The sequence below is a fragment of the Culicoides brevitarsis genome, chromosome 1 (assembly GCF_036172545.1).
Source record: "Culicoides brevitarsis isolate CSIRO-B50_1 chromosome 1, AGI_CSIRO_Cbre_v1, whole genome shotgun sequence".
NCBI classification, from domain to species: Eukaryota; Metazoa; Arthropoda; class Insecta; order Diptera; family Ceratopogonidae; genus Culicoides; species Culicoides brevitarsis.
The window spans coordinates 33,417,141-33,442,517 of NC_087085.1; the positions used below are offsets into that span (position 1 = coordinate 33,417,141).

Here is a 25,377-nt window from a genome sequence, read left to right on the forward strand (position 1 = left end):
CAGAATATTTTATGGAAGGTAATTTGACCTACAATATACACATAAACGAATACGAAGAAAGAAAACAGATAAATAAATAAATATAAGCAAGGAAGTGAATGAGGATGACTAACATCTTCTTTATTCTGTATTTTAAAGGAATTTTCATGGAGAAATTTGTTTTGGGTGGTTTAGAATTTGTCTGTCTGTTACTTGTTACTTGAGAATTTTTAAGTAAGTTTCATCAAATTTTTTTATATATTTTTTTTTTATTTTTAATTTATTTTAATAAAATGGCTCAAAATTACAAATAAATTTTAATTTTAAAGAACTGAATAAATTTTTAAAAAATCTAAAAAAAAAATATTGAGAAATTTTAAATCAAATTTTATTGAAAATTTCTGCCTAAAATATATTTTTTTAATTAAATTTTAAATTTTTATAAAATTGAAAATTATTAAAACTAATAAAATAAAAAAATTTTTAGAAAAAAAAAATAAAGTTTGAAAGCTAAAAATTTCTCACAAATGAAAAATTAGAAAAAAAAAATTAAATTATGAAAAATTAATGAAAATTTGAATTTTTTTAACTTTTAATCAATAAAAGAGTTGAAAATTGGCTTTACAAATTGAAAATTAGTTAAAGTGCAAAATAATAAATTTAAAAAAAAAATGAGAAATTTTTCGAAAAAATAAAAATGAGGCTTAAAAGCTAAAAATTATTCAAAAGCTGAAAAACTAACGAAAAAAAAATTTTTTTAAAAGGCCTTAAGTTAAGATTCAAGCTTTGAAAATTATTTTAAAACCCAAAAATTAAATTCAAAAGTTGATGCTTGAAGAGCTAAAAAATAAATATTTATAAAATCTGTTTAAAAGCTGAAAGTTGAAAGAATTTTGTTGAAAATGCGCTCTCATTAAACTTTTTTTTGATAATCTTGTCATCATATCGTATTCTAGACACACTATCGTTAAACAAAAACAAACTTTATAACATAAAAACTATCATACGATATATTAATGCCATATATTACTGACTTGCTTAGGTAGACAGACAGCAACAACATACAAAATCCGAACACCACGATATCGGTCAATCAGTAGACAGACAACTCTTGGTTGGTAAAGACGTGTTTCGTAACAACAATTTCATACATATTTTTTTAGGTAAATTACTTTGTCAACTTTTTTCCGTGCAACAATTATTATTAATTTACAATCAAACAAAAATTTAGCATTTTCATCGAAAATACCAACCAACATGAAAAACTACGTCGTGTTTTGCGCTGTAATTTTCTGCTTTGCCTCCGTCAGTTACGCATTAACTTTCGAGGATTGTGGTGAGTAATTTGCTTGTATTTATTGTCATAAATTGTGTTTTTCATCCCTACCAAAAAAAAGTCGTTTGAAAAAATCTTGTGTCAACCGCTTCAAAGCTGAATAGAGTGCCATGACCTGTTCAGTGGAAAATAAATAAAATTTTTAAATTAAGGAACAAAAGATGGCATAAATTGAACCGGAAATTTTTCATTTACGTTTACTTTTATCACGTAATTACGGCGCTGCCGAGTCAACGGAGGAGGAATGACACATTTTTACGACTACTTTGTGAGAAGACCTTTCATTAAATTAGTGTCTTAAGTTGATGATTATAACAATTAGCTAGTTAAAAAAGATCAACGCGTGTCAATTTTTTCCCTTCATTACTTTTTTTTTTGCGTTAAACAAACGCGATATTTTTCGCACGAAATTTTGTAATAAGTAACTTGCAAAACTTGTCGTCGCCGTTCACGTTGAAAAAAAAAGCTTAAAATGGCATTGAGTAAAATTTTATAAAAAAAAATCGACGAACGGCTCGAAGATTCCCGATATTTCACGTTAAATTTTTATCATTTATCGAATTCTTTTTCTTCGAACGAACGATATTTATTACAGTTGAATATCTTCTGCATATTTCATTAATGACAAAACAAACTAAAGAACTTCGACGTTGGCATTGACTTTGAAACGGATTTCAAGTACTTCGAGTTTTTTTAAAAGCGAAAAGTAAATTATAATGAATTTTTGCGAAAAAACGTAGAATAGTGATGATGATGTATGAATATCAATTAATCCGGCAGTTTTTGTTCGATTTTTGTTCTAGAGGTGTTTCCTTAAGTGAAACGTGTCACATTTGTAATGACATGTTTATTAAATATTTGCCGATAATTGTGGATTTTCTAGTTTTAAATGTTTTTTGTGTTTGTTATTTACTTTTATTGGTAAAAATTGAAAAAAATTACAGGGAGTTTTAATTAAAAAGTGATAATTAATTTAAATTATATATTTTTCTTTAGAAATTATAATTTTTTTAGAAAAGTTAATTTATTTTTTTAATAAATAAATAATTTTTTAATAAAATTCAAAAATTTAATAAAAAAGCAGAAAAAAAAATAATAAAAATTAAAAAAACTAAAATTCTGGATAAAATTTAGAAAATTTGAAGAGCTTTAATTTTGACTAAAAGCTAGAAATGATTTGTCCAAAAAATGAAAAATTTATTAATTTGAAAAAAAAAATTAAAATTAAATTTTGGGTATACCTACCTAATATATTACAAAAACTAAAACAAAACATTTGTTCAAATATTTATATAATTTTCGTAAAAAGTAAAAAATGATAAAAGTACCATAAAAATTTTTAAAATTTGAAAAATTTTTCAAGTAAGTGAATAATTAAAGAAAAATAGTAAAAAAAAATTAGTAAAGAACTTTAAACTGTTCGAGGAGTAAAAAAACCTGAGATAATATCAAAAATTAAATTTTTAAAAAATTGAGAAAAAAAATTAAGCCTAATTATTCATCAAAAAATTAAAAAAAAAATCCAAAATGCTACAAATTGAACCTCGTTCCATGAAAATCCCTGTACTTGTCATGTTTATCACTAATTTCGATCTAAAACTCTAACATTGCTTTATTTTTAATAACAAACCACAAAGAAAATGAATCATAATATTTTTTGCATTTCACGTTATATGTCTCCGGTCTCATGAGTAAATTCTAAACATGAACCGCATTTAATAATTGTCCACTTATTCGACTCTAATGTAACATTTTCATGCATTTAATGACATATGTTTGTGCAAAACGAAGAAAAATCCAATTAAATATTTCATAATATAATTTGTGTTTGTATGTTTTTCTTTAACTAACAATAGAGATTTGTTAAACGTTTGTCATAATAACCGCAAATTAAACTTTGTAAATACTCAACATAATTCCGTCATTTCAGGAAGTAAAATCGGAAAATGGACTCAAATTGATGTTTCTGGCTGCAACACAGACAAAAAGTCATGCGTCTTGAAACGTGGCTCGAACGCATCGATTGGCATCACTTTTGAAACGAGTAAGAATTTTGCCTTGAATTTCTTTTAATCTCATTATTGTGCGTTTTGTAACTAATTTTTTTTTGTTACCAACAGCAAAGCCCGTTCAAAAGGTCGAAGCACTTGTATGGGGAAAAATTGCTGAAATCGATGTGCCATTCCCCTTGCCGAACGGCGATGGATGTACCTCGAATGTGTCGTGTCCCGTTCAACCAAATACTCCACAAAACTACGTCACGACATTGCCCGTCCTCAAAATCTATCCCAAAATTCCCGTTTTGGTCAAGTGGGAGCTCGTCAGTGAGAAGAAAGAAGTCATCGTTTGTGTCTTGATTCCAGCTCAAATTAAGTAAAGGCTTTCGGGAGTGGCGGAAAAGTTTAGTTTTAATAAAAAAAAATTATTAAATCATCTGAGAAGCAATAAATCAACGAATTTTTTGGAATTTTTTCACAAAATTTTGATTGGATGTGCGATCATGTGTCGTTTTAGCTCAGTTTTCAGTCGAAAAGGGATTTTTTCAGTATTTTTTGGACTTGAAGGCTCTAAAATCGGAGAAATCTGAAAAAAATATAAGAAATTATTTTGAAAAAGTCAGAAAATGTTGAGTATCGTAGCATAACTTTATCATAGAGATCTCATTCAAACTTAAATCTTAAAGATTTTTAACTTTTTTGCTCTTCGGCAATGGAGAAGTAAAAATTTTCGAAATTTTTTCTCTATTAGCTTAAGCTTCTTCCTCTTCCTCAATATGAAAAAACTGAATATCATCTTCAAATTTTAAAAATTTGTCATTTTTACTCGATTTTTTTGAATTGACAATTGTCTGTTGTAGCTCGTAAGCGAATTTTTTGGTCTTCCAAGACCCTTATTACAAATATTTAATGGAAAACTTTCATCAACATCTTCTTCTTCATCCATTAAGAAGGCAAGTATCATCCTGCAAATGTTCATTTCCTTGAAAATTTCTGAAATTTAAGCCACAAAACTTCTTTCATGAATACTTTTGAGACAAATTCGACATGATTCTTCAATTTTTGTTTTAAACTCCATTTTATCATTCAGTTTTTTTCCTCATTCATGCCATGATTTAACATAATTTCATCAAAATTTGTAACAAAAAGTACAATTTTAACTAATTTTCTTGTAAAAGTTTCAAACAAATCTTAATTTTCCATCATTTTCTGTCCCAAAAAATAATTTTCTCAACCAAAATTCAACTCGTTTGTTTTCAAAACAAAACTTTTGACAATTCAACATGTGTAACCAAGGCACAGTTCACGTTATTTTGTCATGTATACTCTTCCCCTCCATCACCTTCATGCGATGTCATGTTCACTTGATGGTCGAATAAACATAACTTTTGGAGTTTTTTCTTCTTATTAGAATCTCATGGGAATCGTTGTGTGATTTTGCTAAAAAATAAAAGAAAACGATTAAAAAACATTTAAAATTAATGTTATAACAAAAAGTGACAAATTAATTTCTTACCCTTGTCATAAAATATTCCTCACCCTGGAGACCTCTTCTAAACATTTACTACCTTAAAAGTAAGTAAAATTGATTTTTTTTAGTAAAGTTGTGAAAACATAAAAAATTTATAGAGTTAAATACGTGTTTTTATTATTTATCGATTTTTTTTTTAAATATCTAATTAACACGACGCAAAAAAAAATTATCACCGGAATTATCATGCATTTAACTCTAAAAAAAAATATTAACTTAACATATGTATAAAAAATTTCAAATAAATAACAAAAAATGAATACAAAAAGTTTGTTAGTGTTGTTGACAGTGAATGACTTGTCCAGTAAGAAAAAGTAACAAATGAATATTTATTGTATATAAATATATCAACATTACTACCTTAGTAGTATCAAGTGAACAGTAAGTCTCAAAAAATGACGTAATTTTGCTCATTCTCCGGTATGCAGAAAAAATTCGTTATAGTAAATAACGAGAAAGAATAAATGAATGTCAAACAAAACAAAATTTTTCAAAAGAAATGAATACGATGACTAAACCCAAATAAAATATGATAAATTTGAATAAATAATTAGTAACAAAGCTAAACATTGTTCGTGCTTTACTAATGAAAAAACGACAATTTTGCGGCATTTTTGCTAATTATCGCAAATATGAACATGAAAAAAATTAATAATTCATAAACAATGACACAATTTTTGCGCTACACCTCTTGGCAAGACTTCAGAACGCACTCAATAGATAAAAAATCGGTAAAAGAGAGGCAACGCGTGTCATGATAGACACTTACTTTGAGTTGTTTTTTTTTTCTACAACTTATTTTATTTTATTACTGTGTGTTCAGCTTTGTTTCTACATGTTGGCAGCTTGAAACGCTAAGAATTCTGTGAGTAAGTTGTGTGAATGAGAAATAACTTTTAGTCTTCTCGCAACATTCGTGCAACATTCATCAAGTATTAATTCGTGAAAAAAATATTTTTATCGAAATTTTATTAAAAAGGTATAAAAATATTCAAATTTCTAAGAATTTTGATGTTTAAATTAAAAAATTTAAAGAAAAATTAAAAAATATTTAATAAAAAAATTGGGTGTTGGTCGAAAAATTCTTGAAAAAAGTTAAATAATCAGTAAAAAATTCGCTTCTGGCGAAAAAAATACAATAATAAAACGATTATTTTTTGCATATATTAGTGAATTAGTGAAAATCATCATAAACTACAATAAAAAAAATATACAAAAGTGAATCAGTTCTATTTATAATCGCACGTTTATGTTCATTTGCAGATCTTCATGTAAAAATAAATTTACGAACGACGGATTTTTGTCAATAGAAATTTTTCATTTGTAAATTAATAGTAAACAATTACTTTTAAATGGGGTACGTTTTATTTTATTTTATTAAATTTTATTATTTTTTAAATTAATTTTAAAATATTTCACCAAATTAGCACAAATTCTATTAAATCATCAATATTAATAAATATTCGATCATAGCTTCAACTCCCATAACCTTGACATACGAGGTTGTCTCTCACGATTCGCCTGATATTCAATAAAATAATAATAATAATGAACGAGAGCTTATTTACTGTGAATGTGATACATTGTATACATAAATGAAATCAGCTGCGAATAATTTTGTTGTTGTACATAACAATCATAAAGCGACATGTGTTTCGGTTTAATACTACATGAGAACATAAGAACGATGAAAAAAAGTTGTTTTTTTGTAAAAAAGTCACGAAACCGGCTTTTTCGGTTGTTATTGTTATTTTGTACAAGGCAAGAATTCTTAAAAAAATTGTCAAAAGTTGGATTTTTTGTGTTCAGTTGATGGTTTGAGGGAATAATGAAAATGGAAAATGACGACAAGGCGACTAGACTTTAAGTAGACATAATTTTCACATGCGGTTATGTATTATTTGATACCATTTTCTTATGTATTCATGTTTATGTAGGATTATTTTGCCACAGAGAAAATTTTTATGACCTACGTTCACCGTAAGAAGTGTAATGTACTATGAAAATGAAGATGGTTTAAGTGTGATTTTATGAGAAAATAATTCAATTTTTCAAAAAAAAAAAAAAAAAAAATTATTTAGAATTAATTAAAAAAAAATAATTTATAATTTTATTTGAAATTAATTAATAAATTTAAATTAAATTAAAATATTAATTAATAAAATCAATATTCAAACATTTAGAAAAAATATTTAAATAATAAGAAAAAAAAATGAAAATGCTTATAATTTTGTTTTTTTTTTAATTAAATTATTTTCAAAATAATTTCAAATCAATCCAAATTTAATAAAATAATTAAAATTAAATATTTTTTAAATTATTGATTTTTAGAAGTATTTTTATGATCCAAAAATAATATGTATTATAAATTTAACCAGATTTTGTAAAAATAATTTATTTTAAAATTAAGAATATGATTTTGAATTTAAAAAAATTTATTTATTTTATTAAAAAAATTATTTTTTATAATTATTTATTGTCATTGGGAAAATTTTGAAAAAATATTGACCGAATTTCTCATAAAATCTCAATCAAATATAAGCTTTGAAATGAAGTAATCCTTCAAAACGACGCAAAAACCACTTCTACAGCTTTTGAAATTGCTTTGAGCGCTTTGACAAAATTACATCACTTCATAAGTCTTCTTGATACATGAAGTGCCTAGATTAACAATTGGATCAATACAACATGAACAATGGAAATTTACTTCACAAATTGAAAGAAAATCTTTTTAATCTTTAATGAGCTCCCTTTTCACGAAAAAAAAAGTAGCAAAAAATACAATTGCGTTGTTACTTCACTGACACACCGAAGAAAAATGATTTCACACAGTTATTCATAACATCACGTGCCTTGCGCGTACGCCTGGTTTTTTGTATTTTTTTATCGAGTGTTTATAATTAAGAATTTAAATAAACGTCTCTCTCGAAAAAAAAATGAGCAACCTCAAAAAATGATGTTAACACGACTCGAGCTGTTTGTATCATTTGCATTTCACCGCCTAAACGACTTCACTGATTTTATTTTTCCCAGAAGGATTCTCTCTTGCACTCTCTTTCTCTTGCTCGTTTCAAGTTTCAAGCTTGACGAGTCCTTACCCGCTTTTTTAATATTATTGTTTGCTGAAATAACAGACTCAAAGGTATGCAAATATTTTATGAGTTAAATAATCAAAGACACTCTTCGACGTCGACATCATTTTCCGGAACGAGGGTTGACCGAAAACTGAATAATTTTGTGTGATCGAACATTAAGGTCAAGGTCAAGGCAATAATCAAAAATGTTATCGATTTTCTTATATTTATTTTTTTAAATTTTTTATTTAATTTTTTTTCATTCAAAAATTTTCTAAAAAAATAATTTCAAAATTAAAATTTTTCTTTAATTTGAATTTATGTTCTTTTTATTTTTTAAGTGAAAATGGATCAATTTTCTAAAAAAAAATATTGATCTAAACTGATTTTTAAAATTTTATTTTTTTTTTTAATTTTTAAAATTAGTTGAAAAATTACATTTAGGATTCTCTGAATTTGTAAAGCAAATTGTACTTTTCAATTTCTTTATTTTATTTTAATTTTACATGTTTTTACCTAATAAATTTAGGAAAATTTTTTTTAAGAAAATTTTTAAATTAAAAAAAAAATAATAATTATTTTAAAATTTTTATCTTAAAAAAAATGGTCAAAAATGTAGTAAAATTTAAAATTTTTAAAATAAAAAAAAATAAATAAAATAAATTATATTTAATTAAAAAAATATTTTAATTATTTAAAATTTGAGAAATTTAAAAAAATTAGTAAATCGAAAAATTTTTTAAAAATCGTTGCAGCCTAAAATTACTAAATTATTCAGGAGATGGATGGATGAATGTCAGAGAGAAAAATCCGATAAATTTATTTATTAATTCATTTTATGTAAATTCACAAAATTTTTCAGTAATAATAATAAACAATGTCAAAGTTTATTATCAACTCGACGAAATTGTCTGTATTTGAAACCGCAAATAACATCATGTGGTTTGGGAATTATGTCAACAACAGACCCATATTTTACGTGAATGTAATAATTCCGGACGAGAGAGAGAAAGAGACACGTGCAATAATGACGATTTGATGTCTAATAAGCCTTTTTGGTGTGTCAAAGAACTCTTTTTTTTTTTTCAAAAAACAACTTAAAATAATACCGAAAATTGTTGCTTTTCTCCCTCGTGCCTCCTTGTCGTGTCATTTAATTACCTGCGAACAAGAGAGATCTAAATCACACAGCGCGCAAACTCTTCCCTTCTTCACATGTGTGCACTTGATAAACTTTCTGTCGGTATGTGACCTGTTCACGATTTGCCGTAAAGTACCGCATTTCAGTATTTGAGCGACCGACAAGTGAATCGGACAAGTGCATTTGCTTCGAGTATTTTCGTCTTCGTGTTTTTTTAAAGTAATCAAATTTAAAAGTTGGAGTACAACAAAAGGTTTAGCTTCATGAAATATAAAAGATCCTCGAAAAAGTATGTTGTACCTTTTTTTGTTGTCATTTCCTCTTTTTTCTTTCACGGAGGTGAATTATTTAAAATGTTACATGTTTCCGTTTTTCGTTTTTTTTTTAATGTCCAAGGAAAAAAGACAAAAATGTGATTTACATTCAACAGGAACCGAAAGGCTTAAAGAGCATATTTGGCAATGTAATGCGCGGCAAAGGGTTTTTTCAGTCACTCATCTGTTGTAGCACACAAACAGACACTTACAGGTTCCGTTTTGTTATCATTAACGTTCATTTTCATTGTTTTGTAAATAATAATTTTTTTTATTGGACACACTCTCACACAAACACTTTTTAAATTGTAACTCAAGGCTCATTATCCCTAATCACGTTGTATGACATAATTTAATGATTTATTGCTTTTTTTTCGTTCAATACGTAAAATATAATGTACATAAGCCTAGAAAATTAATTGCTGTATAGGGATTAGAGTTGATCTCTCGTCAATTTCAATTTAAATCGATTTTTTCCATTTTTTTCCGACACAAATTTAGAAACGACGACGCATCCAGCTCCCTTTTAAGGCAAGAGCAAACGTTGCCGAGTGTTCCGGAAGCAGGTCCCGTTGTTACCCAGCCCTCCGTTGACAAGTCAGACGCAGCAAAAGACACGATGACGGGTGCCAGCAAGGAACTTTCGCCGGAAAAGGCGTCAAATGATCAATTTGTGGATGCGCGTCCCATTGACGAAGGCATCATTGCGAGCGTTTATAGTTTCGCGAAGAAAGCAGCTACTGTGGGCATCGTTTATCTCGTCGGTTACATGGGATGGTCCGTGGCATGGTTAATTGGCCCGGTAATTCTCTCCGTAATTCGTGATCAGTGGCAACGGAAAAGCGATCAGCGACGAAATGATGCAAAAGCGATCGCTACTACCGATGAAAGGCGTGTTATTTTGGCGCGTTTGAACGATTTGCCATCATGGGTGAGTAATAATTACGACTTTTAAGCTATTTTTACAGCAAATTTTATGAGTTTGTGATAAGAAAAGGCAGTTTAAATGCTGTCATGTGAACTTTTATCGATTTTCACACAATACGAGTTTTAATCAACAACGAGAGCGACGACGAGGAGGTGTGATAACGATCTTTGTTTACCTGTTATTACCAGTTCTTTCGATGAAAATGCTTTTTCATGTCTTTGGTGCATAAATTACAGTCATTAGTGTGTCATTTTGTAGGTTTTCTTCCCCGATGTCGAACGCTGTGAGTGGCTAAATCGGATTCTGAAGCAAGTGTGGCCCAATGCCAATGACTTTGCACGAGCTTTGATCAAGGATTCCATCGAACCGAATGTTGTAAGTAACTTTTTTTGAGCTTTTAGTTAATTTTGAGAAATTTTTTTGACTTCAAGAAATTTTCTGTATTAAAATAAATTAATTAGAGACTTTTTGAAGCTGATTTTCAATTTGAGTTAAAATGTTAGTACTAAAAATTAAAATATTTGATCAACTTTCGAACATTTTGATTATAAAAATGTCTTTTTAAGATCAAAACTGTAATTTTGCGTGCTTAAATTGTGAATATTTGACCTTGAAACAAGGATTTAGGAGTTTCAAAAGGCTTAAATTTCAAATTTCAGAAAGAAAATTAAAATTTTTGATTCTCGATCAAAAATATTTAGTCTGAAATCTTAATTTTTTATTCTAAAATTGAAAATTTGTACTTGAATTGAAAATTTTACAGTTGCAAAAGGCAATAAAAACTTTTTGAATCTAAGTTTTAATTAAAAAAATTAAGCTTTTGGCAATTAATTAAAGAGTTATTGTTTAAAAATTTCTTTCAAGCGCTTTAATTGAGACTTTTGATCATAAAAACATCAAAAAATCTCATTTAAGGCCGCTTTTACTAAAATAATTCTAAAATTTAATTAATTTTTCTTACCTTTGACAGGCAAAAGCTCTCGCTGGATACAAATTACACAATTTTCACTTTGATCGTGTCATTTTGGGAACAATCGTAAGTCCTTTTTTCTCTCAAAATCCTTTAATTTTTCAACTTTCCTTCCAATTTTCAGCCCATTCGCATCGGTGGCGTCAAAGTTTACGAAAAAAACGTCGCTCGCAACGAAATCATCATGGATCTCGACATCTTCTATGCCGGCGATTGTGACATAACCTTCACTCTTGGAGCGATGCGTGGCGGTATCAAAGATTTCCAAATCCACGGAATGGTTCGCATCGTAATGAAACCCTTAATTTCCGTCATGCCCTTGATCGGAGGCATGCAAATTTTCTTCCTGAACAATCCAAACATCGACTTTAATCTCGTTGGCGTCGTCGATCTTCTTGACATGCCCGGCTTAAGTGACATCTTGCGACGCATCATCGTTGAACAAGTTGCTGCTATTATGGTTTTGCCGAACAAATTACCCATCGTCTTGAATGATACCGTGCCGGCGCATCAACTTAAAATGCCCGAACCGGAAGGCGTGTTGCGCGTTCACTTGGTTGAGGCGAAAAATTTGATGAAAATGGACATTGGTATGTTGGGCAAAGGTAAATCCGATCCGTATGCGATCATCTCCGTTGGCGCACAACAATTCAAAACGGCGACAATTAACAACACGGTGAACCCCAAATGGGATTATTGGTGTGAAGTAAGTTTTTTCCGGAACATTTTTCATGATTTTTATCAAAAGTCACATTCATTTAATCGATCATCGAACCATTGGAAGACAAATTGGAAGGTTTTTAGTTCACTCGCATGTCATAGCGAAAAAATTTCATTCACGGCTCTTTTCCTTTTTTGACTTGAAATAATTAGAAATGTGTTAGAAATTCCTTTTTTTGCACTTAGAAGAAATAGTTTTCACTAAAAATTGAATGCTAACGTTCATGACTTCCATTTTTCACATAGATTTGACTTACTCGAGTGATGTTTGATGCTAAAATTCCTTTTAACAAACGCTTTGATGCGCTTTCTTTTAAATTTCTCTCACACAAATTACACTTTTTAATAAAAAAAAAATAATTAAAATGTCACTCTATCCTCTTTTTTAACGAAAAAATCTTATTAGAAGATGAAAATTAACGTCACAGCACGTTTCCCGTTAACAAACTTCTCCTCCGTAGATTTTTTTATCAAATTTTTCATTCATTCACTTTTCTCTTATTTTTTAATTTTCGATAAAGATTTTTTTTTTATTTCAAAACAAATTTTAATTTATTATTCAAATCATGACAAAAAAAAACCATCTAAACCAATTGCCAGGCAAATGTCTACGCAGGCAGTGGACAAACGCTTCAGGTTCAACTTTATGACAAAGACGATGCGAAAGATGACGAATTTATGGGAAGGTGAGCGTTTTTCACGTAAAACAAATATTTATTATTGGTGACGGTCGAATTTAACACAAAAAAAATGTATAATTGGAGACTTGAAACAAAAAATTTGTAGAAAATAACATTAGAATCGACAAAAAATTATGTAAACATTGGAAGCGAGTTCCAATTCGAAAAAACGTTGTAAAAGTGAAAATGTATAAATTTGCATTTCAAGTGCATGTCAGTTCAATATTTTTTTCACCTGACCTTTGAAAGTTGCTTTCGTGCTGTAAAATTTAGCAAGTAGCTGTAGTTAGTAGCGTAGAATTTTTTTTTATGTGAGAAAATTGACCAATTTTTTTTTGTATGAAAAATTAATTATTTTTTGATTTTTTATTTAATTATTTTAATTTTTGGATAAATTTTTAAAAACTAATTAATTTTTAATTGAATAATTAATTTTGTTAAAATAATTAATTTAATTAAATAATTATTTTTTAATTTTAATTTTTGGATTAATATTAATTTTAGAGATTTTTTTTATTTAAAAATTTTTTAAATTTAAATATTTTTTTATCCAAAATATTTTAATAATTATTCTAATTTATTTCAATAATTATTTATTAATTTATAATTTATTTTAGTTTAATTTATCAATAAACTAATTATTTAATTAATTAAAATTTTTAAAAATGAATCCGAAACTTAATTTTTTAATTTAAAAAAAATCATAAAAATAATAATTTTTATACAAAATAAAATTTTGTCAATTTTTCTCACAAAATAGTAATTTTAAGTAGTTATTTAGTAATATTTAGTGCATCAACACGCTTTTATAGACGACTTAGCATGCAAAATTGCTGATAATGTTGTTAAGAATTTCAAGCCGTCATGCCCTGCCTTCATCCGTGCCTTCGTTCAAAGCTGCTTAGAGTCCATTTTCATCGACTCTCATCTCATTTTCCATCGAAATTTTCACTAAATTTCATAAATTTTTAATTATTTTTTATAAAAATTGTTAAAAAAAATTTTGTGAATGTCCCAAATCACTCATTTGTGATGCAAAAAAAAAAATTATAGGCTGAAGTTAACGCAACTGTGGGACAAGAAATTGAATTCGAACTGTGGGATTACGATCCAGGTTTTCCGGGCGTACAAAACGACGATTTTCTTGGAAGGTGTGGTTCTGAAGGTTTTAAAGTTTTTTTTTTGTAGTGAAGTGAGCTTGAAATTTTTTTCTTCATTTTTTTCGTGTGGCGTGGTTTTTTTCGTATCTGGGATCCATTCTGAAAATCATTCGTTCATTCATCAAACTTACTTTTTTTTTACTAACAACTCAACTTTTTTTTTTGTAACATAACGAATTTTTCTTCCTTTCGTTGCTCATTGTACAAAAAAAAAAAAATAATTTCGTTCGTTACTAACAAACAAAGGCATGTGTCGACGTTGTTCATCATACCCTGATAAACATTCGGTTGTTCGACTGGGATCGCACAGGAGAAGCAGATCCTCTTGGAAGGTTCGGAAGTATAAAAACGCATCCATGTGTCTTGTCTTAGATTTTTTTTCTATCAAAAAATAAATCTTTCTTAATGTCGTTCCCTCTGAAAGTAGCAAAAATCTCGCTACAAGCACCGTTTTTTGATATTGCTATGAAATAATTCGTCAACATACATTTTTTATGCACCATAAATTCATATGTGAGCATGAAAGTCCCTTGTAAGAAAATTTTCTTTTGTTTAAAAATGAGGCCATTTCTCTTCTTTGTAATTGGAGACATAAAATTCACATGAAATTCGCCTGTTTTTGTGTTTTCCCTGCTTGAAATTTGATGTTTTTTTGTTTGAACTCCAAATTCCTGTAAAAATTTTTCCGTTTTTTGTTTATTTTGGTCCTTTGAACTTGTGTGTACCTGTAATTGTAAGTAGAATTAGTCAAAATTAGTGCTTCAAATGCTTTCGTAGATGTTGTTTAGTTTTAAAAAATGTGTTAGATGTGCTTTTTTGAAAATTTTTCACAGATTTTTAATATTTTTTTTGTTTTTTAATGTTTTTAGAGCAACTATCGAGATCAGCACCATTGTACAAAAAGGAGAATTCGATACCGTAAGTTACTTTCAATACAATATTTGAAGATTTTTCGTTAATTTTTTTGATTTTTTTCAACAGTGGCTTGAATTGGAACAAGCTAAACATGGTTCAATCCATTTGCGATTGTCGTGGATGACTTTGAGCAGTGATCGTAATGACTTACAAGCAGCACTTGAGGAGACACAACTCTTGCGGGTTAATTCAATGAGCACGGCGATCTTAACCGTTTTTCTTGACTCAGCGAAAAATTTGCCGGTATGACAATTTCATTCAAAAAATTTAAATTTTTTATAAATTTTTGATTTTTTTAGCATCCTCGTCCTCAAAGCAACCCCGATCCGTTCGTCGTTATTTCTGTAAACAAAAAAGAAGAACGTACTGCGGTTCAAATGCGTTCTGACGAGCCAGTTTGGGAACAAGGCTACACGTTCCTCGTGAGTAATCCTGAAAACGACACCATCCAGTTCAAAGTCATCGATCAAAAGACAACTTCGTCTTTGGGTACCCTAACGTACATCATCAGTCAATTGTTACCACGTGACAAAATGGAGATTCGTTCACAACCGTTCGCTCTGCAAAATGCTGGACCCGAATCAAAACTCCTTATGTCGATGTCTTTGCGGATTTTGAAAGCGCATCGTCCTGACTTTGACTCGGAAGTCACTTCAAGCGTTGATGGTCCTCAAATTCCCGGATTAAGTCGTTCGAGCTCCATGAAAGCTGCTTCCGTGTTGCCGCCAACGATGAAAAAACAAGACTCCCGAATCTCACAATCGTCCGTCGCGGCATCCATTGACGAAGCAGTTGCCGCTGTCGAAGACGAAATGACACGTGGCTCGCAATCCGAGTTGATGTCAGCATCGCCCACGAACAACGCCACACAATTGGAGAATCAAACGTTGTATCATCGCACGCCAAGTACCACATCTTCCGCTGGCGTCGATGGCTTGGGACGCATCCAATTGACGCTACGTTTCAACATCCAACGACAAAAACTCGTCGTCATCGTGCACAAAATCGCCAATATTCCATTGAAGGACCCAAGCAACATCCCCGATCCGTATGTCAAGTTGTACTTGTTGCCGGGACGCGCAAAGGAATCCAAACGCAAAACAAACGTCGTGAAGGACAATTGCGATCCGGTGTACGATGCCACGTTTGAGTACATTATTTCGCCCGCGGAAATGAACAATTCCGAGTTGGAAGTTACCGTTTGCACGCAAAAAGGATTCTTGGGAGGCTCACCAGTTATTGGAATGGTAAAAGTACCGTTGGGCAATCCGGAGGTCTATAACGCACAAGGCATTACCACGTGGTACGATTTGCTTCATGAACACAAATTCGAGTAGAAAAGTAGTTTTTATCGACCATAATTGCATTTAACGTTAATTTTTTTGTGAAAAATGCTCTAAAAACCTTTCAAACAGTCATTAGTGAGAGAAGCTTTTTATATCTGTGCCTTTCCCGTTATTTTTCCTCGTTGTTGCAAAGGAGAAACGTGAAGAGAGTCTCTATTAGATAGGAAAGTCTCGTGTGAAAAGGGACCCAAATCCTACAATTTTATTTTTGAAATCTCATAAATTAACGAATATTTAATAAAAGTTTTATTATTCATGTCCAAAATGACGAGTTTTTATTAATTTTCGTAAAATTTTTGTCCTGATCTCATCCTAAAATTGAGACGACTGAAATTGATAACTTAATACAAACGGTAATTTTGAATATTTTTAGTTCATTCAACGGTTAACAGATGTCGGTAATAGTGAATCTACTGTTAATTCATCTATTCGCCGCTAGTTTTGATCTTTAATGAGTAGTCAAGTCGAAAGAAAAATTGTTTTTAATGATTTTTTTCAAAAATTTAACCACTTTTTGATTGAATTTAAGTCAAAAATCACATTTTTAAATTTAAGTTTTGACAAATCTCAATAGAGATTTTTTTTGACTTAAATATTTTGTTTCAGATTGACAAATGCAATTATTTTAATTTCATCAAATTAAGATTACATCATTGTAGTTGGAGGAAAAAGGATTAAGCTAAAAAAACCTCATCTTTTCTTTCACATTTCAAAAATTTGGAAAAGTTGCCATTGAATATATCAGATTTTTTCCAGTTGAGTGTTTAATTTGGTTAGAGTATCACAGGATAATATCAAGTTCGTCTCAAAAATGTTCGAGAAACACATTAAAAAATTCAATTTCAGTTAAAAATGCTTTGTAAGGAGCAAAGAGTTCAATTTCTTCTTATAGCTAATCTTTGGTAATTCAATGTCACTCATATCACAGGTTGAATTAAAGATGCTGATGCAACGGTTTAAGGTGGAATTTACCTCGAAATCAGTCTTAGCTCTCTTCTCCACAAAAGGACGTTGTTTTCTCTATTAAATGTTCTTGATATTCTATTGATAGGTTCATTGGAAGTAAATTCTCGGCTGTGAAATGGGACATATAAAAGTCGACGTTGTCTTAAATTTTATGATATTTCGCGAACTCTGGTATCACTCTTGACCTAAACGGATAATAATCAGATTTGTTTTCTTCGGTCCTTTGATAATTATATAGATTGTCATTGTAAGTTTATATTTAATAAATTCAGAAATTTTTAATTTTTTTTTTCAAAGGCATTTTTAGTTCGATAAAAGATACTCAAAAACTCCATTATTCACTAAAAATGTTTAAAACCTCAAAAGCTCATTCCAGGATTTTAAATTTAGTTTTTTTCGAATACTTTAGGCCTAACAAACACAAAACCATCAAAAAATCTCATGCCACATATTTTTCAATAAAAAGATAAAGTCGAGTGATGTGTGCTCTTTTCGTAAAAATTCATACAAAATTTAATTCCAATCCAAAAATCATCCATTTCCGGCTTAATAATTGAGCAAAGCACTTTAAAAACAATGAAACAGGTGCTAAATTGTCTCGTAATAAGTTCCCATAACATATTGAAGTGCATCAACAGTGACAATGTGTCATTTTTATGTATCACTCCGTCAAATTACATGATCGCGTCGACAGTCATAAATTAAGCATTTAATCACGTATCACCTGTATCGTATTATTATCGTCAAGCGTGACGAACGAGAAAAGTGTGTGTGCACAAGAGAATTGTGATTGTAAACAAATATTAAGCTGGAGTGCGTTGTTTGTTGTTTGTGGTAAATCGTTCAAAGAATTGTCACGCTTTTTATTGATGAGCTTCGAAAAATAATAAAGGGTTAGAGAAATGGCCTGTGAAGCGTGTCACTGTTGATTTTTTTTCTTTCCTAAAAAAAAATAGAAAAATTTATTATTTAATTTTTTCAAAGTTCTTACCTTCATTTTAATTTCCCTTTCTTCTCCAAAGTCCTCCAAATGTTAAAAATTAGTGAATTCATTAGCGCCAATTACCGCCATAAACTTCTTTTACTGCACACCCGTCCCCGTTAAAGTTGAGACAACACTTTTCAATTAATTTTTATGGTTTGTCCCTTTCTTTCATCGGGTTATCATTTAATTTACCCTTTTTTTCCTGCCACGATCTTTACCTTGATGACTCTGAGCATAAAAAGTCATTAAGAGTCGTAACTGTTGCAATAAAAAGACGGAAAATTTTAAAAATTCAACGAATATTATGCAGATTATAATTAAGAAAAATATGTAGCTACTACTTGTTCGGGTCCCAAGAGTACAATTCCGAGAGAAAGAAACAATTTTGCGAAAATTTTCCGTTGTCTTCGTATCGCGACGCAATGCAAACTTTTGTTTCAGTTCAGGACGAGAGAAAGAAGACAGACGATTGTCTTTGATCTTTTCATTGTGTGTTCATCTGCATATTAAATTGATAAAATTTTCCGTCGTCGTGTCATGAAAATGAAATGAAATAAAATGAAAAAGCATGAAATATTAAATACCAATATTTATCCAATTGGCAAATTATCTACTCTCTCTCGTTCGTTTATGCACTGCCTCTTGCCCTCGGGGGTAATTGTTTTGCTCTTTATCATTGTTCGAGTTCGGGTGCTGCTCATTCATATGAAAAAGGGAAACAATTGTTTTAAATTTTTGTTACAATTACGCTTTTTTTAACATCCACACACACACGTAGCTGTAGGGTTTTCAGTAGACAAATTATATGCACTGATAACAATCAAACTTTTTTGTAATAATATTGTCCTACTATTTGAAATGTCACGACCCTAAATGATTTAACAACAATAAAAAAAGGAGCGACTACTGGATGTCGGTACGAGGGAGTGTGTGTTGTGTGTAAAATAATTTTGATAAGTTAAATAAGATTAAAAATTTTGTCAAATTTCCTTGGGGATTTCCTTTCAACACAACACAGCACCTAATATTGGAGGAGAGGAGAGAACACAGAGATAAATATCTGCAAAACGATTAAATTATATTTCATCTTCTTTGTTGTCGTTTCCAATTTAGTGGGTTATGGATCTGCTACTTTTTGTTTAAAATTCATTTTGTGTTGGAGTTTAAAGTATTTTAAAAGATTTTGAGTCTGTCCTTAAAAAATTTGTACGGCCAAAGCCTGAAAATTCATTAAACTAAAGCTGAAAATAGAGCTAACATGGCCTAAAACTGAATTTTTGTTTGGGACTTGTAAATTTTTTCAAATAAAAGGGTAGATTTTACATTTTTGAATTGAATCTGAACAAATCTGAGAAAATCTAAACATTTTTTTTAAGACTTCTGGAGAGCTAACTTTTATCAAGTTAGGCCTAAAAAGCTAAATTTTTCATTTAAAATTAAAATTAAGATTTACTCTTTGATAAAGAGATTTTTTTAAAGATAAATAGATAAAAAAAAAGTAAATCTAAAGTATTTTTTAGAGGAGCTGAAAAATTTTGAAAAGAGCTGAAATGGCCTAAATCCGAAATTTTATTCGGGACTTTTAAATTTTTTCATATAAAACGTTAGATTTAACGTTTTTAAATTAAAACTAAATAAATCTAAGAAAAACTAAACAATTTTTTTAAACTTCTACAGAGCTAAGTTTTCTCAAGTTAGGGCTAAAAAGCTAAAAAGCTTTTGTAAATTAATTTTAAATTTTTTTTTACAAAATATTGAAATAAATCTGACAAAATACGCTTTCATCTCCTTGGTTCAGCTCCCTCCTACACCTCCTATCATTTTTTTTTATTATTTCATTACCGTCTGTGTACAACTCTAAAATAAATAAACGGAGAAAAGGAAAGAAAAGGGGCCGAAAGTACTTTGTAATCAATCTTGCGGAAAAGTTATTTTAAAACAATTTTCTTATACACTCTTTCTTCTGTCTTGCGAGCCGATTTTTGTTTATTTACATGCCTTTAACTTGTAATTTAAATCCATAAAGGACCAAAAATTTGTTTGTAAACAAGCAAAACTTTTCTCAGTGAGGAGACAACATTTGACGAATTACGATCTACCTCTTTTCTCGGTGTCTTGTTGACGACAATTGAAGAAGATTGAGTGACTTTGCATATCAATGTGACATGTTTTCAAATAAAATTTTGATTCTCGAGGAGACGTCAATCGCCGTTTTTCTTTTTTTTTTTTGCATGGGGAGTGAATCTAATTTTATTGAAATTTATGCGGTGTCAAATTATTTGTAACTCATATTTTTCGGTGCGCGATACATGTGCGAAAATATGTGCAAAAATATATTTTATGCGAAGAAAATTGACTTGTTATTGATACTTCTCGGTTTATAAAAGAAAATTTTTGAAATATCACAATTTTTACATAATCGTAGGGAGGGACGGAATTTTTTCGCGAGGAATTTTGCAAAAATTTTTCATGTAAAATGCGACGCATCCTAAGAGTACCTACAACAAGAAAAAGTGTACGACAAGTTCTTCAATAAATATTCAATGACTTGTGCCTGTCAATCGTGCTGCATGCCGGTAGCTTGATAATTCACCCGAAAATTTTCGCATAAGAAATACCGACACTTGAAATAAATTTATTATTTAACAATTTATTTATGCAAAAAGACATAAACAACAAAACACTTACATGCATCACAATATATCATATTGAAGGTAAGTGTGCTTCAATTGTCATACACGAAAGAAAATACGATTTTAAATTGAAGCATTTTCACATTATTGACAAGTGATTTAAATTTAAAACTTTTCTTTGACACACATTCGCTTCGATTTTTCGGTGCCTTGCCATTTTTAGCTTAATTACGAGCAATTTTCTTCAAATATTTTCCAAACAACAGAAAAATGTCCTTTGCAGTATTTTTTTTGCAATTTTTTGATAAAGTACTCGCCTGGGAATCATAAATATCTTTACTGTCACATTCTATTAAACGACTTCATGAACCGCAAAAAGTGAAATTGAATGTGTAAAATAAATGTGAGCTTTTTGTAATGTATTCTTTTAATCTCTTTCGCGTTCCGTCGTCTTATGAATTATTTTTTTCCCGTCATTTATCGTCGTGTGCCATTTATTATTATACCATGCGGGTAACAAAAAGGGAAGTAATGAAAATTGTGACGGAAGTGAATAAATATTAATATTAAATTTTTCCAGTGTGTTGTAGGTAATTTTTTTTTCGTTGTTCGTGATGATATGAGAGGCACAAAATATTTAAATAAACAGTAAATCAAACAGCGAAAATATTAATTTATGGCGGAAAATTGTTAATGGAAAAAAATGCAACTTTAAAAGTCTCGTTTGTTCTTTTCTTGACATTTTTCTCGGAAAAGTTTGTAAAGCGAAATATATGGAGAAGAAGATAAAACGAGGATGAATAACAAGCAGGACGTAAACTATCCATTCGTTCATTATTGATAAGGTTTGTCGTGATTCACAGAGAAAATTTTAGTCGAAATTGTCCGTGGATGTTCAGAAAAGTTTTCAGGTCAAAAATTTTCTTTTCTTTAAGGAATTAGAGTTCTTTAAAAATAAAAATTTTTTATTAAAACTGAACAAATTAAAGTTAAAATAAAAATAAAAAAATTAAACAGTTTTTATCAATAGTAACTTTTAATATTTAAAAATACGATTTCTGAACAAATTTTTTTTAAAAAAATAAAGAAAATTTCATAATATTTTTTTGGGAAAAATTTCTAGTTAGAATTTAGGAGAGCTAACTTTTTTAAAGTTAGGCCTAAAAGCTGAAAATCTTCGAAATTCAATTTTTAATGGCTTTTTACAAAAAACTGAGATAAATCTGACAAAATACGCTTTCATTTTCAAGTTTTTAGGCCAAAAATTTCTGTTCTTTTAAAAATGTCAGTGAATTTTTCTCTTTTACAGATTTAAGTTTTTTTTAATAATGTGAAAATTATTCACATTTAAGGACTTAAAGTTTTTAAATTCTTGTTGGGAAAATTTCAAGTTAATTTTTGCTTGGTTTGAATTAATTGGAATAGACAAAAGTAAAGTAAAAATTTAGAAAATTACCTTTAATGGATTCCGCTTAATGCCATTTCCAATCAAGTTCTCTCCTCAGTAGTTGCAAAAAATTTCACAAGACACTAAACTCGTAGATTTCCTGCTAGATTTTCGCAAAAGGAAATGTATCCCAACATCCCATGAGAGACATATTTCATATTTTTTCCTTCCATCTCTTCCTTGCGTTTTGTGTATTTCTTATCCATATATCCGACATCATCATCATTGATACAAATCCGCCTGCCCTGTAAAGACAATTGAATTTATTAGAGGCAATATCCCCGCAAAAAATATGATTGTAAATAATTTAAATTCTGACCAACCAGTCTCCAACCTCTTCTCGTGTTCAAACCACAATCTCCTTTTCTCCGTATATTTCACTGGAAAATATGTTCATCATAACGAACGAAACAAAAGGTCCCCTCTGCATCTCGTGTGTAGAACGTCCGAACATAAATTTTTTAGCATCGAATTTATTTCTGTGTTTTTTAAAAAAAAAAGTATCAATTGCGAAAAAGCGATCGGAAAAATAAAATATATGGGTGAGTGGTTGTTGTTGAAACTGGACAAAATCGAGTGATTTTCACGCAGATCACGTCTTATATTATTATTTTATTTTTAAATAAATGTGAATCGGCATCCGGTGCGGTGAAAATGTAATTTTTCAACATTTTAAAATTTTATTTTCTGTTGAGTCGACAACAAAGCGAGTGATTTTTCGGTTGATTTCTCTATTATTGGGTCTAAACAAGGAAATAGAAACAATAATTACTGAAAAAAAGTAGAAATTAAGGGAGAAAGAAGAAAAAAAAAGAAAAACAAACGACGAACACGCACTAAACCCTCATTAATTGCTCTGTCATTTATCACCCCATTCTCAATAGCAAACGTCGTTGTTGTCCAAAAATTATCGCATGTGTGATGCTTTTTGTCTTTTTTTTCTCTTGCCTGCTGCTTCGTCGTCGCGTTAACTACAAAAAAGTGTTTGTTTGATTGTTCCTTTGCATGTCCTTTGTTTTTGCCAATCTTTTCATTCGCAATCTCTCGCATTACTTTGTTGTGTGTATCCGGCAGAAACGCCGAAAGAATATCTAAAATGTGTTTTTCTCAGCCCTTTTTATTGTGTGTGTATTGCTTTTATTGTTATCCTCTCACTCATTCGCATCGCATCGCCTTGCTTCATTAAATCGAAATGTATTTCCTCTTTTCTTGCCATTCGGCTGCTGTGAGTATCATTTGACAGACAAGGTAATTATTTTCAAGGGTTTTTTCTCCGTTCGATTCAATTAAGTGCCAAACGACGTGCCATCTTTCGTGACATCACACATATGTATGCAGAGGTCTTGTCAACAACGAATTTTGGCTTATCATCAAGAAAAAAAAATTCAAAATTCAATTATCGTCCTTCTGAATTGCCTAGTTAACGAACTTTCTTCATATGGAGCTGCAAGAAAAAACAAACAAACAAACATTAAAAGTCATAATTATTTCTTTCACGTATTTTTCTCTATTCAATCAAGTTGTTTGGATATCGATAATGAACAATCAAAGGGTAAATTTATCGGACAAAAGAGAGTGCGGGAAGAGAAAAAGTCCCGTCTTCACATAAAAATATAATGAAAAGGGAGGTTTATTAGAAAAGTAACATAAAATGTCATCTCGTTGTAATTATTTGGGGGGTTGCAAAAAAAAAGTGTGGGAGACAAAGTGCATTAAAGACACAGAAAGAAAAAAAAATCTTGTAACTTTCTCCATTAAAAAATAACAATAAATTTTCCATTAAATATTACACTTTTTGAAAGTTGGCTGCTCGATGCTAAACTAGAAGTAATGGCATCTCTTCTTCTGTAAAAACATTTTTCCATTAGATCCAGCAATAAATAACAAAATAATACGAATAATTCTTGAGGTGTTGCTAAATAGCCTATGCTTTTTAATTGATGTTCGCCCCATTTCATTTTGGTCTACTACTTTTACTACTAAGTACTTTGTTCATAAATACATTGTCTTCGTTTTTTTTCTGCATGTTCGTCGTCGTCGTTGTTGATGTTATTCTTGCTGATGATGATAATAGTCTTAAGCTTGTGAGACATCACGAAGTGTTTGTTGGATGAAATAATAATGTTGTGAACTTTAATGTTTGTCTGTTTTTAGTGCATACTCCTACTTTTTGTATTTTTTTTAAAGGCATTCTTTTTGGGAAATTGTTTTAAAGATCCTTGGAAGTCAGATTTTTATACTTTGAAAATGTTTGAAAATTGCGTTAAAATTAATTTTTTAAAGCAATTTGAACAAAAATTACACGATTTTTCAATTTTCGAACTGAAAAATAAAATTTAAGGCGTTGACTTTTTCTACCTTGAATATTTTCAACTCTAAAAGAATCTTATATTTTTTTAAATTCCATAAAAAATGTTTGATATAAGCACATTTTTTCAATTGACCTCTACCATGGGGTTAAAAACTCAAGAGGTGAATAAATTGATCTTTTAATTTAAAGCGTTGCCTTAAATCGAACAAATTTGCTCCAAATTCTTGTTCTACATATACTTGTTGGTTTTTATGATTTATTTTCGAGGAGCATTTTTGTAGGAAAATTCATTATTTGAACAAAGATGAAATAATGTTTTCATTTTTCAGCTATGAAAGAGTATTTAAGGCGGTGACTTTTTTTAAATTAAAAAATTCAAAGCTTTGGGTTTTTTTCAATTTTAATAAAATTTGGTTTTAAAAATTTATAAAGAATGTTAAATATAGGAAAATTTTGTATGTTGACATTTGTCCATAAGGATAAGAAACTTTAACTTGATGAATTAATTTAAAGCGACGCCTTAAATCAAACAAATTTACTACAAATTTTATTTTTTTTTTTTCAAAAATTTTATAGAGAAATTTAAAATTTAGGAAAACTTTGTTAGTTAACTTCTGCCATAAGAATAAGAAACTTAAGAGATAAATAAATGGTTCAATAAATTTAAAGCGTCGCTTTAAATCGAAAAAAAATAATGTAAATTACACTATATTTTTTAATTTTCTCGATTTTTTTTAAAGCTTTGGATCAAGGTTTTAAAAGTTCTGAGTCTAAAATACGCTCATACCATTCCTCAACAAAACTTTTTAATCTTTTGTTCTCAATTTTGCTTTTGTTTCAAAAGTTTGCGTGTCCTGTCTTCTTCCTTTTCTTCTTTTTACAGCAAAATTCACGCACATCCACAAAGAAGCCGAATAACAAGACGTTCACATTAATATGTCAAC

At 29.5% G+C, this 25,377-nt stretch overlaps 2 protein-coding genes and 1 long non-coding RNA gene across 9 annotated transcripts; 2 read left to right on the top strand and 1 right to left on the bottom strand.

Annotated features, from left to right (window-relative positions):
- The first annotated feature begins 1,002 nt into the window (after positions 1 to 1,002).
- On the top strand, positions 1,003 to 3,785 carry LOC134837074 (NPC intracellular cholesterol transporter 2 homolog a-like). Its single transcript, XM_063852386.1, has 4 exons — positions 1,003 to 1,142; positions 1,211 to 1,315; positions 3,246 to 3,359; positions 3,436 to 3,785. Exons 2-4 carry the CDS (start codon positions 1,237 to 1,239, stop codon positions 3,690 to 3,692), a joined length of 450 nt encoding a protein of 149 aa, XP_063708456.1. The 5' UTR covers positions 1,003 to 1,142; positions 1,211 to 1,236; the 3' UTR covers positions 3,693 to 3,785.
- A 595-nt stretch (positions 3,786 to 4,380) lies between these two features.
- LOC134836680 (uncharacterized) lies at positions 4,381 to 5,053 on the bottom strand. The gene is made up of 3 exons (XR_010162323.1): positions 4,952 to 5,053; positions 4,829 to 4,880; positions 4,381 to 4,752 (listed from the first exon to the last, which is right to left on the bottom strand). It is a non-coding gene; the product is annotated as an uncharacterized LOC134836680 (long non-coding RNA).
- LOC134836154 (extended synaptotagmin-2) lies at positions 4,682 to 16,350 on the top strand. Of its 7 annotated transcripts, none has more exons than XM_063851729.1 (10): positions 5,207 to 5,224; positions 6,107 to 6,200; positions 9,874 to 10,303; positions 10,559 to 10,675; positions 11,271 to 11,336; positions 11,395 to 11,976; positions 13,724 to 13,821; positions 14,700 to 14,748; positions 14,812 to 14,988; positions 15,045 to 16,350. In XM_063851729.1, the coding sequence occupies exons 2-10, from the start codon at positions 6,196 to 6,198 to the stop codon at positions 16,080 to 16,082; spliced, it is 2,562 nt and encodes an 853-aa protein (XP_063707799.1). In that variant the 5' UTR covers positions 5,207 to 5,224; positions 6,107 to 6,195; the 3' UTR covers positions 16,083 to 16,350. The 7 variants fall into 7 exon arrangements, with proteins under 7 accessions (XP_063707873.1, XP_063707799.1, XP_063707743.1 ...); XM_063851673.1 differs by lacking the exon at positions 5,207 to 5,224 and adding an exon at positions 5,611 to 5,822; XM_063851435.1 differs by lacking the exons at positions 5,207 to 5,224; positions 6,107 to 6,200 and adding exons at positions 8,962 to 9,347; positions 9,455 to 9,586.
- Positions 16,351 to 25,377: the final 9,027 nt, after the last annotated feature.

Bases quoted from the DNA above. Each gene is read 5' to 3' on its own strand.
- LOC134837074 (XM_063852386.1), top strand. From the start codon at position 1,237: ATGAAAAACTACGTCGTGTTTTGCGCTGTAATTTTCTGCTTTGCCTCC. The intron at 1,316-3,245 runs GTGAGTAATTTG...CCGTCATTTCAG, and splicing joins ATTAACTTTCGAGGATTGTG to GAAGTAAAATCGGAAAATGG. The intron at 3,360-3,435 runs GTAAGAATTTTG...TGTTACCAACAG, and splicing joins TGGCATCACTTTTGAAACGA to CAAAGCCCGTTCAAAAGGTC.
- LOC134836154 (XM_063851435.1), top strand. From the start codon at position 9,322: ATGAAATATAAAAGATCCTCGAAAAA. The intron at 9,348-9,454 runs GTATGTTGTACC...TTAATGTCCAAG, and splicing joins TATAAAAGATCCTCGAAAAA to GAAAAAAGACAAAAATGTGA. The intron at 10,304-10,558 runs GTGAGTAATAAT...GTCATTTTGTAG, and splicing joins TGAACGATTTGCCATCATGG to GTTTTCTTCCCCGATGTCGA.